This window comes from Ammospiza nelsoni, chromosome 19, assembly GCF_027579445.1.
Source record: "Ammospiza nelsoni isolate bAmmNel1 chromosome 19, bAmmNel1.pri, whole genome shotgun sequence".
Taxonomy (NCBI): domain Eukaryota; kingdom Metazoa; phylum Chordata; class Aves; order Passeriformes; family Passerellidae; genus Ammospiza; species Ammospiza nelsoni.
The window spans coordinates 7,943,908-7,959,379 of NC_080651.1; the positions used below are offsets into that span (position 1 = coordinate 7,943,908).

General features: G+C 46.9%; 2 protein-coding genes across 6 annotated transcripts in view; one reads left to right on the top strand and one right to left on the bottom strand.

The window, feature by feature from the left end:
* The window catches only part of SAP30BP (SAP30 binding protein), a 29,350-nt gene extending 20,834 nt beyond the window's left edge, over nt 1–8,516 (bottom strand). Inside the window, exons 1-3 of one of the 2 annotated variants that reach the window (XM_059485620.1) lie at nt 8,382–8,516; nt 8,123–8,232; nt 5,230–5,277 (exon numbers count right to left, since the gene is read on the bottom strand). In XM_059485620.1, the coding sequence (XP_059341603.1) occupies nt 5,230–5,277; nt 8,123–8,232; nt 8,382–8,496 (273 nt within the window). In that variant the 5' untranslated portion in view covers nt 8,497–8,516. The remainder of the gene's footprint in view (nt 1–5,229; nt 5,278–8,122; nt 8,233–8,381) is intronic. The other variant, XM_059485621.1, reaches the window with a different exon arrangement.
* Nucleotides 8,517–8,773: 257 nt separating this feature from the next.
* RECQL5 (RecQ like helicase 5) overlaps nt 8,774–15,472 on the top strand; it is a 37,907-nt gene continuing 31,208 nt past the window's right edge. For 3 of the 4 annotated variants that reach the window (XM_059485616.1, XM_059485617.1, XM_059485619.1), the window contains exons 1-6: nt 8,774–8,829; nt 9,155–9,276; nt 10,450–10,571; nt 12,292–12,810; nt 13,377–13,482; nt 14,040–14,151. In XM_059485616.1, coding sequence (XP_059341599.1) covers nt 9,156–9,276; nt 10,450–10,571; nt 12,292–12,810; nt 13,377–13,482; nt 14,040–14,151 — 980 coding nt within the window. In that variant the 5' untranslated portion in view covers nt 8,774–8,829; nt 9,155. Of the gene's footprint in view, nt 8,830–9,154; nt 9,277–10,449; nt 10,572–11,800; nt 11,899–12,291; nt 12,811–13,376; nt 13,483–14,039; nt 14,152–15,472 lie in introns of those variants that run through there. The other variant, XM_059485618.1, reaches the window with a different exon arrangement.

The window sequence follows — 15,472 nt, forward strand, 5'->3', positions numbered from 1 at the left end:
AGCTGGAGACAGGAGTACGTGTGGCAAGGAGCAAAATAATCCCAGATACCAAATGTTGTTTTGCTTCCTGCATGCAGAACAGCTTTGAGTGCCTGTGATATTCTCTGGCAATAACCAAGGTTCACCCAGATAAAATGGGAACCAGGGATCAGCTGGTTTCATGTCTGGGCACTCACTGTAGCGGTGCAGCTGAGTTACCTCTACTGCCCTCTAAACTCTCTGCAAAACTCTCTGGTTCTCTCTCTAGAGCTCTGAAAAAACATCTATAAACCTAAAACAAGGGAAAGCCACACAGAGTTGGAAGTACAGACAGCATTTTACACAATTATATTAAAAGGAAGCTGAAACACACAAAAAGAATCTGAGACTGCAGTGCTTATCACTGGCACCTTCAGGCTGTGCTTCCAGGCAAAGCAGTGAGAGAGGAAACAAACCATAGGAGTTCTAACCTTGACCCCAACCCTGGGAACTGCACAGTTCATGCTTTGAAAGTGTTTACAGAGGTATGCTCACAGCCATGCATAATGCAAGGATGTTAACTTAAGGACAGAGCTTTCTCCAAACATACTTTTCCCCTTCTTTGGAGCAAAATAATTACACCTGAGATTAAAGTTAATGAGTAGGCTCAAGCATTTTTTGAGAAGCTGGCTTGATGAATGTATGCTGAATTCAGAAAAATTAATATGCCATATCAAAGTAAGAGTTAATTTCAGGGATTACATTACTGCACACACACACACCCATTTACTGGTTCTCAGCACTTACCACTTTTACTTTAAATCAAGATAATTTTGGTATTTAAACAAACAGGTCAATGGGTAGGCAAGATAAAAAACCACCGCAGTAAAAAGCCTCTAAGTATTAGCACACACCTACACACCATAAGACAGGAGAATTACTTTACAGGTATGCTGGATCAATAAAAGCTAAACATAATAAAGAGCTGATGATTACCAAGAGGAGGTACCTAGACATGATTAGAGGCACAGTATTCCTCTGAAAATCTGCTCTGAGAGATCCCAGTTTGGCTGCCTCTCCACACAACACCTCGAGGATGCAGAGGGGACCCTCAAAACAAAACCAGGAAAGGAAAACATCAAAGTAGCCACCTGTTGTGAAAAACTGCTACCATGTGGCAGGTATTCACCTGCCAAGGGAGTGGCAAATTTCTGAGCTTTCTGCACTGGCTGGTCCTGATACAACAATTAAGGCTCAAGAGTTAATGATTTCCCTCTGGGAAAGCTCCAGGAGCCAAGCTGCAGGGCTGGGCTCTGTCCTTGATCAACATTTGCAACCTTTTATTCATCCAGCTCCCCAGTATGAAGCCCAGAACCCCTCAGGTGAGGCTTGGAGCACAAGGTCAATATTTTAAGGTTCATTTTTCATTTTCCAGCAGGGCTGGTCCATTTACTGAGCTCTGAAAGCTTGTATCTTGTTACTGCATCAAGGCTGTAACCAGAGCCAGCTGCTGGCCAGAGCTCCAGCAACCTGCACCCTGTTAACCCTGTCCTTCCCCAAGCCCAAAGCTCCTTCAGTTTGTACCAAGGGCTCCAGCAGCTGAGGAAAGGCCACAAAGAACTCATCCAGGCTGTGGATTTCACTGTTTTAACATCACTGTTAAACAACCGATTTTGTTGCCTATTTCTTGTCCCTTCAAAGCAGAAGGTTTTGTTTCTAAAGTGCTTTTAAGGCACTTAAGGCCCCTGTGCTTGTTTCCAGCTGGTGACTGCTCAGGTAAAGGGATTGTGGCCACTCAAACCTGTCCTGTTCCAGAGCCTGAGCATCCATCCAGCTTTGATTTCTGGAAGAGCAGTTAGTTCTACCCAGCTGTGAATCTCCAGTTTCCCTTGAGTGCCTGAAGCACTTCAAAATGCAGTTACAGGATACAACTGTCTCCTATATCCCATCTGTATATCTAAATCTGCTTTTAAAGAGAAGGATTCTGTTTTTTGCTGCAAGAACAGTATTTTTGAATAGCTTACAGATGCTCAGTAACATGAATTCCATGGGCCAGGAGTCTGCTCTGGAAGAATGCTTCCAGGTGACTGATGAGGCTTAAATATTCTCCTCCTCCTGGCACACCTTTTCCTGCAAACAGGTGCATAAAACTTGTCTATCTCACCAAGCAGGAGGTTGACATCACAATGTTAGAACTTAGCTTATTGTGAGTTGCTCCTTGGCAAAAAAGGAAAGCTGCAGTGCCACCAGCACTTTGTATTGGCTTCCCCTCCAGTGAGGAACTAGGGCTGAACAGGTAGAGAGGTGCCCCTTCATCAAAACAAGGAGGGCAGATTCCCTGGAGTTGAGAGAAAAGCCTCAGACAAATATAAAACAAATATCTTCCCAACAGGGTTATTTGAGGCAGGCTCCAAATTCCACTCCCCCCATCAACAATTGACCAAAGAATTTTTACATCATTCCCCACTTTGTGTCTCTGATTCCACCCACAACTGACACCAACTGACCCTTCTGCAGGTTTTGGTTCTGGCACTATCCAAGTGCACAATGAGGCCAAATCAAAGGATGCACCAGCAACAAGGGAACACAATGGAGCCACAGAACCTGGCTCCATTATTCAAGGTATAAGCTCTAGGTAGTTCATTCACAATATGCACAAAAAGGCAAAACACCAGCCAAAAAAAAAAAAAACAATCAACTATCCATCCATCCATCCATCCATCCATCCATCCATCCATCCATCCATCCATCTTCAGGGCTTGAAATAACTATAATTGACTGATGAATTTAATTGCATTTTCTTTTTCTCATTCATACATTTTAAGTTATTTACTTCCTGCCTATGGTCAGATTCAGACCTTGGAAAAGCCCTAGCCATATATAAAGAGCATGGGGAATCTATTTAAACATGTTTGCAGGTCTCTGATGTCTCCATGAAACTGAGCAGGCACAACTACAGCACTCTGCAGGTTCAAAACAAAATTAAATTACTCAAAAGTGTAAGCAAGTTATAGTCAAAGGCCTCCCTTTTGGCTACACTTTGGATTTACAGTAACAGCAACACTTGTTAGCTGTCACAGACATTACAGCTCCATGGAGGAGAACACTGCCCCTCGGTGGAAAAACAGGAAAGGAAACATTTGCAACTGTTCCAAGTACAAATAATTCCACAGGGATTTCCATCTCTCCCCATCCAAGTGAATTTCCTGGCAGCATGGCTGCTGCAGGGCCCCACAGGCACACCCAGCAGGGCACTGGGCTGCCTCCACAGCTCACCCAGTGCCAGCTGGCCCTGCAGCTATCACTCAATATTCAAAAAACATCAAAAGGCCAAAGGACACAATTCCCTTTTCAGCTGTGCTTGAAGATATCTATTAAGGATGACATGGAAGTCTGAAATTGCTGAGCTTCAGACTCAGTTCAGCTTTGCCTCCCTCCTACTCTTCTCAAATCCTCACCTTTCATGCCACACTGGGATGGCAGGAATTACATTTTACCATTATTTTATTTGTTTCCTTTCATTCACATTTTCAGTTCTTGCAGAGTTGTCATTGCAGTCTACCAAGATACAAAAAGCTGTTTATTTTGAATACATTCATTATCTCTTTGCTTCCTCACTGAAGCTGAAATGCTGCTCTGTGGCCACATGAGGCTCTTCTTCAGAAGCACAAAATGCACCTGGACAGCAGCACACAAACCCCACTGAAAGCAAGAGGCTTTTCAAACCAGCCAACATGAAATGTCAGTGACATACTAAAGCAGCACCCACACAATTCAGTGGTGAGATTTCTGTCATGTATGGTTACTCAGATAAGAACAACTCCAGACTAATTCTGTTCTTTCTCTCTGCCAGACCTATTCTCCACTGCCCTGAAGTCCTATAGTCCTTTTAGAGAAGACAGAAATGCACACTCTTGCAAGAGGGCCCTACTACACAACTTCAAAAACTTGATTTACACCAAATTTATCTTCTAAGGAAATCCCAAGTCAAAAGCCTCTAAGTATTAGCACACACCTACACACCATAACACAGGAGAATTACTTTGCAGGTATGCTGGATCAATAAAAGTTAAGCATAATAAAGAGCTGATGATTATCAAGTATTACTTCCTAGCACATATTTGATTCCAGCAGTTTTTACAGAAAAATCTTGCTAGCATGTTTACCTGGGCAAAAATGTAGAAGTAGACAAAGGAAAAGAGATTGCCTTTTGCTTTCTTTCAAATAAAAATTTCTTTCTTGCAGCAAGGAAAGGAGAAAATACATTCCATTTCCAAGTGCCTGGGAGCCATTTCACACACTGAGACTTTACCAGCTGCAGAACAGCTGCCAAGATTTCCAGCTGTGCATCACTGTAAAGCCATAAGAATATTGTAGGACCTGGAAGAAGGTGCTGCTATCAAACTAATTCAAACAGAATAGCTAAACACATCCATTTGCCTTCATTTTAGCCTATCAAAGCCCTGTGGTAAATCAAATTCTCTACAGAAGTTTGCTTTGCAGCACAGTCCTCTGGTTTTTGTAGCAGAGTTTAGGGACTGCCTGCATCCTTGGGGAAGCAGCTGGATAAAATAAATGCCCTTGCACTTGTTCATCACTCAGCATCTCTGATGAACAGGACTGCTTCTACTGAACTAACATAAAAAATTTAAACACAGTTGTCTATAGTTCCAATTGGATTTGGCCTTTTGTCCTCCAGCTTTTACCCTGATCCATGTCCTCTGTATGCTGTTAAACACTGTTAAGCAGAAACAGGGTGAAATCCCAAGATAAAGATGATTTCAACTATTTATGATAATAGCTATTACCTGGGGATCTTATTTCACTTTTTAAAATTATCTATGACCTTTACAAAACTGCTTCATTCAGAAGGACAGAGCTGGAGAGAATTAATTGATTTTGACACCTTCCATGGCCTGTAAGAGCACAGGATAATTCACTCATTAAATTCTAAATGAAGAAATTATTCCAACTAACACTGGTCATACAGAATTCTGTACTGGATGCTGCACCTCCCACATCACTGCAAAACAGGTGAGATGCTGTCAGCAACCTTCAGATCTAATGCACAACATGAGCAAATTCATGAAGGCCAAACTCCACTGTGACTCAGCCTGTGATATCTGCCTTTGGAAAGTCAGAAACACAGGTTAAAGCTACAAAAGGTGTGGAACTAACTACAGATCACAAATGAACACCAAGCCATGCTGTTAAAACTTACTCCTCTTGTACTGAGCTTCCCCACCACCACCAGACCACACTTTCAAATACCTTTAGGTCACCAGCCTCAGGTTTTTCAGTCTCTGAATCGTCATCTTCCTACAAGACAAGAATTTACAGGATTAAGCTTAAAGAGCAGGCCTGGCAAGTAACTGAACTTACAGCAAAGGGCATTCAGCAGCCCAGCAGCAGTCCAAGACCCTTCTCCATGGAAGGTAGTTTTGCCCCACCCACTCATAACCAGAAAACAAGTCCTACAATCAGGGGAAGGAGTGTTTGTTTGGTTTTTGGGGGTTTTTGTAGGCAAAAGCATCACTCAGCAGCAGTTGTGCCTACAAAAATCATGCAGCTCTGGAATGCTCAGAATTAGACAACAAGAAGCAGCAGAACTGGGGAACAAAAGCATTTGTCCTTTGATAATTCTGTCCCCTCCAGCTGGCAGGTGGTGATTGAAGAGCCTCTGTTCAGCAGTACCCACAGAAAAAGCAGCATTTGCAAGACCTGTGATAGTCCCAAGCATCAGCAACACACACAGGACACACAGCTGGCCTGCCAGCAAACCAAACATGCAGGCTTGGAGAGAGAGGGTCTGGCCTAGCAGCAAGTTCCAGGGATCCAGCAGACACAACCTCCTGGCTGGTGCAGAGCTCTTGTGCCTTGCTCGCAGATGCTGTGAACCTCCACACAAGGGAACACTGACAAATTCCAGGTGAAGTCTCCATTTTTTAAACATTTCTTTTATGAACTAGAAATAAACCAAAGAACTGGGGGAACTTCCGCCCTGAACACAGCACTGTGTGAAAATCCACACCAGGAGAGCAGGAAGCTCCAGGTTGGTCCCCACTGGGAGCTGGACACAGTAAAGCTGCTGTCCCCTCCCTGGGCACCCTCCCAGCACCCCTGCTTCCAGGCATAAACACATACTCTGGCTTCAAAACAACTCTGAGGAGCAGGAAGTGTTTTTCATGCTCACAATCACTCAGCAAAATGGTTTTTCTTCCAAACTTTCCCACAAATTTCAATGTTGGCCCAAAACCAAGAAATCGGAGTTTCAGCTTCAAAAAAGGCAACAAAAGTGAAATGAGAGATGCAACTGAAAGGAAGAGTTTACAAGGAACTGCCCACCTCGAAGCACTGGCACAGGAGCCAGTTCTGACAAGGCTGATCACAAAATAATGGCAGGAAGTTTTAATTGAGTGAGTTAAGATGCCTCTCTTACAGATTTGAGACACAAACTCCTTCACTCCACCTTCCCTTTCTGCAAGATGCACACATGACAATAATTCAGACCAGACTGTCAATGGTTAGTTACAGTGAGTTTGTAACTAGCAAAGAACCAACTGACTTGGTGTTTACACAAATGAGATTGCTCTCCCTTCTACAGTCTTTATTATACAGATAAAACTGATTTTCATCAAAGCAATAACGGGTTGAATTATCCATGCTGCAAACAGGAACTGAAACAGCTCCCAAAAAGCTCTGACCTAGCAGGGAGTGAGGACATGAACAAACAAAGCAGCATTGCTGAGAAGTGGCTTGGAATAAAACCAGAGGTTTTCCAGTCACTGTTAAAGCAGTTAAAACACCCACTGAGCTGCACAGGACAGCCTGAGTGCACCTCACTCTGCTTTCTCAAAACAACTCATCACCCCCATGAGCTGCCAGCACAAGCAATGGCAAGGAAGTTTCCAAATCTGCTCAGAGAATATTTAATGGCAAAAAAAAAGAGAAGTAACTTGTGCAACCTGCACTGTAACCACAGACCCAAGCAAGATCCAGTGGCTGACAGCAGGGATTGACTGACTGTCCTTTCCTGAACAGCAGCTGCAACCTGCACCCAAAGCTGTGCATGCCACAAAGCCATTCCATCTACCAGCCCTTTACAACCCTAACTAAACACAGCTGACCCTGGCAAGCACCTGGATCACACTCAGGGCTTCCTTTGCACTGCCCAGACCTCACTGAAGCAGAGTTTAAAAGTGCTGGATATAAAAGAAGAATCACTGAAGCAGTAAAAAGGTTCACAGCTTTGCCTAGGGAGACAGCAGGCAACAGAACAGAACCTAAAACAGGAAAAGAGACTGAGGAACTCCTTGGCTGCTGCTTGGGCAGACAAATGGCAGAAAAAAGTGTCTCCTAAGAGACTGATCCAACACACACAGAGAGCAGATTTCAGTGAGGAAAAGTTACAGAGTAGTCCTAGGTTTTTGGCTATGTCATAGAGGAAAGAACTGGAACAGGGAGAAGAAAAAACACTGCTAAGAAAAAGACTGACAATAAAGAAAGTAGATGAGAGCCTTCCCTTTTCCCCTCCAAACTTATTGTTTCACTCCCCCAGACCCAGGCAGAACTACACATCCCTCTGTGTGATGCAGCTGCTCTCACACACTGTGAGCTCCATGCCTGTCCCCCCACACTGCTGTTATCTCAGAATCCAGGTGATATCAGACACGTGCCATGCACCTGTGACAGACAAATGCCACCCACATGTAGACAGGACACTGTTACATCAAGGTGCCTTGATGCAGGGAGTGCATGGAGCTGCACACAAAAGAATAATTTAACACAGCACAGAAGTTTGTTCTTTTAAATCCACCAGCTGAAAGTGTGCTCCTCTTACAAGGTTCTTATAAGTCAACTATGTTTAAAGAACAGCTTTTATTTGGAGTGGCTGTAACAACCTTTTTCCCATAAAAGAGTCCAAGGACACCAACACAGTAACGAGCAACACGAGCTGTGCCAAGCTGCTGATGGGCTCAGGGCAAATGCTTTGTACTTGAAAACAAAGTGAAAGGAGGAGGTGGGAAGTGCTGAAACCCACACCAGGACTCAGATATTCCGGGTTCCATCACGGGTCGCTATTTGGAGTTTTTATTTGAAAGAAAGAAGTCTCTACAGCCTGTGGAAGGGGTCAAGAGAAGCTCCGGAGCAGGGAGGTACTTACTGACTGCCTGCTGTTCTCATCGTCCTCCTCCTCGTACCCTTCCTCGTCCCCCTCAAGCCGGGTAAAGTCATCTTCTCCGTACCCAACTGACACCAGGCCTCCTTTCTCTCCTAAGGAGGAAGAGAAAAGGAAAACGCTGAGGGAAGGGGAGGTGGCAGCGTGCGGGGCCTTCCCCTCACACCGGGGAAAGCGCCGGGCCACGCGGGGGAGCCCCGGCGCCCCAGCCCGCCGCCTGTCCCGGCCCCCTGCCCGCCCTCACCCGTGGGCGCTCCCCCATCGCTCCCCGCCGTGCCGGCCTCGCTGTCCGACTCCGGGTCCGAGTCCTCGGCGTAAACGGCCAGCGAGGAGAGAACGCTGCGCTTCGCCGCCGCCATCTTCCGCCCCGGCCGCGGCGCACTTCCGGCGCGCGGTGATGACGTACACGGCACTGTCACCATGGCAACGCTGCCCTCCTTCCGCCCTCAGCGGCTCCCGCCGCACCGGGGCCGTCCCGCCCGCACGGCCGGAGCAGAAGCTGCTCGGGGAAATCACGGCCGGAGGGCAAAACCCTCAGCCAGGCGGAGCGGAGCGTCTCGGGGGAGGAGAGGGGATGAAAAATGCGCGGGCTGGCCCTTTAAGGGAAGCGTTTGACGTCATTTTGTGGCGCCGCGACAGCACCCGCCGGGTGTGGAGCGAGCGCGGAGTGTGGGGGCCGGGACAGGGCGGAGGTGGGACGGGGACATGGAGGGGATGCGGGGACACAGGGGAGGAGGGGAGATGGGTGAGGAGGAGCCGCCTGCCCCCACAGCCCCTCCATGTCGGTGCGGGCGGGTTTGGCGGGCACTGCCCCGCTCTGAGCCCCCGGGCTGTGCCCCATGGGGACGGGGCCGAGCCACAGCAAACGCAGCGCGGCCCTCTGCAGTGAGGGCTCTGGATGAGCATCCCTGAGGGAGCCGCCCAAAGCGGGAGTGGGGCAGGGGAGCCCTGGGGGAGGCCGGGGCAGGAGAGGGTGGCAGCGGCCGGGTCGAGCTCAGGGTCCTGTGGCCTCCTCAGGATGAGTGGGAAGGCTCCGCCGGGCCTGGAGGGCAGGGTCCGGAAAACACTGCAGAAAGTCTTCGGCTTCGAGTCCTTCAAGACTTCCCTGCAGGAAAGTGCGACCATGGCTGTGGCGAGAGGTGAGGCTGGGCACGGGAGACGCGTGGAGCACGGCGGGCTGTCCGTCTGTCCGTCTGCATCCGTGCGGGGGGACGCTGCAGGAGCTGCTGTGGTGCTGCTGTGAGCAGGTCCCACCCTGAGTGCCCTGCCCTCCCCGCCCTCCTCTGCTCTGAGGTGGCTTTGGTGGCCCTGGAGCACCTTCTGCACACGAGCTCTGCATCTTTTCCTGCTTCTTTTCCTTTCATTTGCTTTGTGACACCGTCATTGTATCAGCCATGGAAATGGAAAGTGCAGCACTGTTGGTGTCTCTTCTAGTTGTCTCCTCACACCTGCCAGTGTGTTTGTGGTCAGGTGGCATCAAACATTCAGACATTTTCAGAGTAAAACTGTCCTTGTGTTAAAGACAATACCAGCAGAGGACTTGATTTCTTGGCATAGCTGAGATCCTCAGACTCATGGGGCCGTTACCAGAAACATTTTTGTGCTGGTGTTGACACATGGTGCAACAGCCAGCTGGGGGTGGACAGGCAGCTCACACAAACAAGCTGTCAGCTCCCCCAGCAGCTCTCTCAGTGTGAATCAGAGCAGTGCCCAGCTCAGTTCCATCTGTCACCACTCACTGTTGACAACAGACCTGTCAGAAGTGGGATTCTGTGGGCAAGGTGTCTCTGCCTGTTAACCTGGTGTGTCTGCACCTTCCTGGCTTGAGCTGGATCCTGGTTAGTGCAGGAGCAGTCACTCACTGCAGGATGTGATCAGTGTGGAGATTTCCAACAGGAAATTTCCTGTTTCATTTGAGGGGCCTTTCTGGGATAAGCTTTAAGAGGATGTGGTGAAGTTCTGTCATGGGGCTGGTAATGTGGTAAGTGGAGGGCTGTAAAATGAGTGAAAGCAGGAGGAGATCTCCTTTTCTGGAGGAGATTCTGCATGAATAACTTAACTTCTCCTTATCTTGGTTTCTGTGTATCTTCTGGTACTTTTGTTCAGCTGCCTCTAGATGTTTACAAAGCAATCTGAGGTTCTTTGAAGGAAACCACTGCTGGCATGCAAAGTGTTGCTGTGCTTTTAGAACCTACTCTGAAGGGTTTTGTTGCTGTGCCACCTGGTACGTGCACACAGGTGCTGTTCCTGCCTGAGCCCCAGGAACTCAACACCACTCAGAGGCCTTGAGCTTTCTTCTGTTGTTTTTGCAGGAGAGAAGGATGTCTTTGTGTGCATGCCCACAGGGGCAGGGAAATCCTTGTGCTACCAGCTTCCTGCAGTTCTGGCAGTGGGCATCACCATTGTCATTTCACCTCTGATTGCACTGATCCAGGTAACTGTCTCTGATAGCTGGGGAATAGCAGCCAGGGAAGGGGAGTCTCTGGAGGCACAGCAGCTGCCCTCTTGTCTTTGTGCTGCTCACCTGCCTCTGGATTCTCCTGATGTCTCAGTGTGCTTTCCTTGCCCTGGGATAGGTGAGGACAGCAGAGTATCTCTGGTATGATACTTTGGATTTCTCTATAAGGATGTTTTTTTCTTTAATAATAACCTGGTGGTTTTTACAACTGAGCCTTTCTCCATTTTCTCCAGACATTAGCAGCAAAGCAGAGTAACTCAAATGCACCAAAAGATAGATCTTTAACCAGAAAAAAAACTGCTACTTTACCTATAAAGTAATAACTCCAGGAGTGATGAAGTTGCCTTTGAAGGCACAATTCATTCTGCATCAAAATGTCTTTTTGTTGCAGTCAATCTGTGATGGGAAGAAGCTGGTTTAGTAGAGCTGCTCCCTGAGCATTTTCATCTGTGAGACTTTTTTTTCTCTGTTTTGCCTTTTCTACTGTTTCATCACCTGTTGGGAGAAACAATTTCCTGTAAGAGCAGCTGTAGCATTGCTCAGACTTGTGCAGACCATTAGCACTGTGTGACATCTGCTGCTGCAGGCTGCTGGTTTGGGATTTGCTATTTGTGGAATTATTTAACTCCTTTACAGTCTGTAATACACATGAAAAATGATAGCAGGCTTGGTGATACTTCTCAGGAAGATACTATAAAAAGTGAATTTGTTCCAAGTGTGAGGATTACTGATGAAACTGGCCAATATTAATGAAATGGAGGTTAAGATATCATTGATAAGAGAGTTAGAAATAGGTTGAGATGGGCTTGGTGAGTCTTAGAGGAAAGAGCTGGAGTAAACCCCCAGTCTTCTCATCCAGCCTTGAGAAGGGGCTGCTGTGCCTGAAATGATCATGATGTATTTCAGTGTAGCCAAACTTCAAGAGTTCAGCCTGTGCACTTCATTATAGGGAAGGCTGAGGGGTGACAGTGAACAGAAAACAGAAACAGACATTAAATCAATTATTGAAGCCAGATACTGAGTAAAATAATGAGATACCCGCTTTTCAGTACTCTTCATATCCTGAAATGTCAGGTGCTAGTCAAGTGCAAGTGAGCAGGGGACAGGGAAGTGAATTTGTATGGCCAGTGTTCATCTGGATGTGATGCAATGTTTTCTTCTTGGATTTCATGACACAATTCTCATCCATGCTTCTGGTTCTGCAGCAGTGGTGATTTGCATGGTCCTTGCACTTTGTCCTGTCTCAGTTGTGTTAGGACATCCTGCAGTTATTTAGGAGTGAGCTGCTCCCTGTTCTTGCAAGGTGAGAGTGTTCCTTTTCCATCTGTGACAGCTCTGTAGTGTAAATGCTGAGATGTGTTCAGGTCACTGAGCCTGTGATGAGTTGTTCTGCACAGATCCCTGCTGGTGTTCCCTAGCAGCAAAAAAAATTGTCTTAAAGTGAATGGGTGCACAAAAATGCAGCTGGATGGAGCTCACAGGTGAAGGAAAAAACATCTGAATGTAAGAGCTGGATGGAGCTCACAGGTGAAGGAAAAGGCATCTGGAATGGAAGTTGTAACTAACAGGGCTGTAGGTCCTGGGATTTGATCCTGGGGGTGGAAGCCTCACCTGGCTCTCCCTACTAATCTTTCTTGGTGCTGATGACTTTCTTTATTCCCATTTGATTTTAGTTTCTGTTTTGTATTTACTCTAGGATCAAGTGGATCACCTGCTGGCTCTGAAGATCAAAGCCTGCTCTCTGAACTCCAAGCTGTCTGCCCAGGAGAAGAAAACCATCCTGGCCGACTTGGCAAGCGAGAAGCCTCAAGTAAAGCTCCTGTACATCACCCCAGAGATGGCAGCTGCCTCTTCCTTCCAGCCAACACTGAACTCCCTGGTGGCCAGAAACCTGCTGTCCTACCTGGTGATAGATGAGGCTCACTGTGTGTCCCAGTGGGGACACGATTTCCGCCCCGACTATCTGCGCCTGGGCTCCCTGCGCAGCCGCGTCCCCCGCACCCCCTGCGTGGCCCTGACTGCCACTGCCACCAAGCAGGTCCAGGAGGACGTGGTGGCAGCTCTCAAGCTCAAGCAGCCACTTTCCACCTTCAAGACTCCTTGTTTCAGATCTAACTTGTTCTATGATGTGCAGTTCAAGGAGCTCCTCGCTGATCCCTACGCCAACTTGAAGGATTTCTGTCTGAAAGCGCTGGAAGTGAAGGGAGCTGCTGGGGTAGGTTTTACCTTTAGAGAAGAAAACTAAACTGGACAAGATCTACCCTAATGTTCCCTGGCCTTTCAGGGGTTGGTGAGGCCCTGACAGGTTTGTGGCAGGAATTGAGGAGGTCTCAGGAAGGAGAGTGCTTGTGTGTATTTTCTAAGTCCTCTGAAAGTGCACACAAATGTTTTTTAGTTCCCCCAAAACAGGTGGAGTGTGAAGGGCTGTGGTCCTGTCAGAGGTATACTAAGAAGGGGGTTAAAAGAAAAGTTTAAAAGAGAATTGATTAGGAACAGAGAACAAGCATTTCCACTTGGTTTGTCACATCTTCTGTGACCATTTTATATTTGTGTTCTGCTTTTTTAGTGTTTTGAGGGTGAGCAGAAGGATTTGAAGTGTTGAATTGCCTGCTCTAACACTAATTCTCAAAATAACTCTGCAGCTCAGCTATAACCTCTGCACCTGGGTGTGTTTGTGAGATGCTTCTTGCCTTGTATCTGCTGGGAGAGGGTGAGGGGCTGTACTTGCAGCTCTGTTGTTTGACTTCAGGCACTGTCCTGGCTCTGTCTCCTGGCTCCCAGGTGTACTCTGGCTGTGGCATCGTGTACTGCAGGATGAGGGATGTGTGTGACCAGCTGGCCATTGAGCTGAGCTACAGAGGGCTGAAGGCCAAGGCCTACCATGCAGGTACTGCAGTCTGCATCTCTCACTAGCTGGGAGAACTGAACTCTGCCACCTGGCTTGGGGCTACCTAGAAAAGAGCTTTCTAGGCCTGCTCTGCACTCTGTGTGATGCTCACACATCAGGTCTGTGAGGTAAGGGCAGATCTCACCACAATGGCATTCCCTTGTCTCCAGAACAGTTGGTTTTGTTGGATCTTTCATGGCCTGAATAGAACAACTGCTTTTATCCTGGGTGGGGAGCTAGATGTTTTTCTCTGGAATAAAACCAGCTGCTGCTGACTTCTGCTTGGTCCCAGGCCAGTTCAAACACTGGGAAGAAAAGAGTGTGTGCATCAGACAGTTTTAGTGAGGGAGTTTGCCTGCAATGGTGCAATGGATCAGAAAGAAAATCCTCCTGTTTCTTTCCTTCTTGTTTTTTTTGGGGGGGGGGGTTTGTTTTGTTTATGATGCTTCTTTGTTGGTTGTCTTTTATTTTTGGGAGTTGGGGTTTGTTTGTTTGTTTTGGTCTGGTTTTTTGTGGTGTTGTTTACTTTGTTTACTTTCTTCTCTTTTCCTTCCCAGGGCTCAAGGCAGCTGACAGGACTTCTGTCCAGAATGAATGGATGGAGGAGAAGATCCCTGTCATTGTTGCAACCATCAGTTTTGGAATGGGAGTAGACAAAGGAAATGTCAGGTGTGTGAGGCTGAGTGCTGTGCACCATCAGAGACTGAAACCTGAGCAGGGGGAAGGAGAAGTCTCAGGCTCTGTTACCTAATCCACCTGACTCAACTGCCTGATGAACACTTGCTTAAACCAACAAAACCAGTGCTGGAAGTTTTTTATCTTGAAAGCAGCATAACCAAACCTTTGGGAAGGCTTTGTAAAAACGTTAAACACAAGGCAGCAGAGCTCCTCTTTGCCAGTCAGCCTTAAAATCAAGAAAATGGGAGGAATGCTTTTCTGCCACACCCTCTAGGGTTTCAGAAAGAGCCATCTCAGTGCAATCACAGCTCTTTCACTTCTCTTAGTGCAATAGTTGCTGTCTAAAAGCAGTGGAAAGAAAATCTGCACCTAAAATAGTTCACCCACCCTCTATTAAATTAGTCAGAGCCAGCTTTTTTTGGACATCTCTTGCATTGCAATAGGGAAAAAATAGCCCTTCACAAATGGCAATAACCATATAAAAACACAGCTCTGGTCCAAGGACAGAAACTTTGCACATGGTTTGCTGTTCCTCTGAGATTGCTGTCCCCATAAGGGCTCTGGGTTGGAATTCCTGCCCTGCAATATGGCTGTGCTGAGTTATTATTGTGAGCAGTTACTAGAGGGAAAATTCAGGTGCAGCTCAGACAACACCCACAACTGACCTGATCTCTAAAATCCACATACAGAAGCTGCTCTGAATACTGTGAGAGAAGGGCAGGATATCACTGAGCCAATCCCATCAGTTCACAGCTGTGCCATCCTGTGTCACTGTGCTGCCAGGAAACAGTGCCATAGCAGTGACAATTGTACTCCTTGGTGCATCTTTCCAAACAGAGAAGTGAGGAGTCTCCTAGGACATGAATTAATGACCTGCTGAAGCACTCTGCCCTGTCCAGTGGTCATTAAAAAAGGCAGAGAGTAACTGAAAGTGAAATATAACTGAAATATGCTTGTAATTTGCAATCTGGTTACCTTACAAGTGTTGAAATTACTCTTTACAGGATTTTTAAAAATAACTTAACTATACCCAAGCCTAGTTAACAAGGCACTGCTGCTTAGCCTTTGCTCTGTGCTGGCAGATTTCTGAGTATTCATGCATATGTTATCAAATCAGATCAGGTCTGACAACTTGTGGAGTTGACTCTTCTGGACAAAAGGGAAAACAGAGGTGGTGTCCCTTTTTATTCTGATGGAATCTGCTCCTCTGTCTTCACTGTTAATTCAGTTCTGCCTAAAATTATTTATCAATTTCTTCAGCAAACTTCCTGATGGGGTTTAAATGTGCAGGGCTCTGATGCTTCCTGCTTGG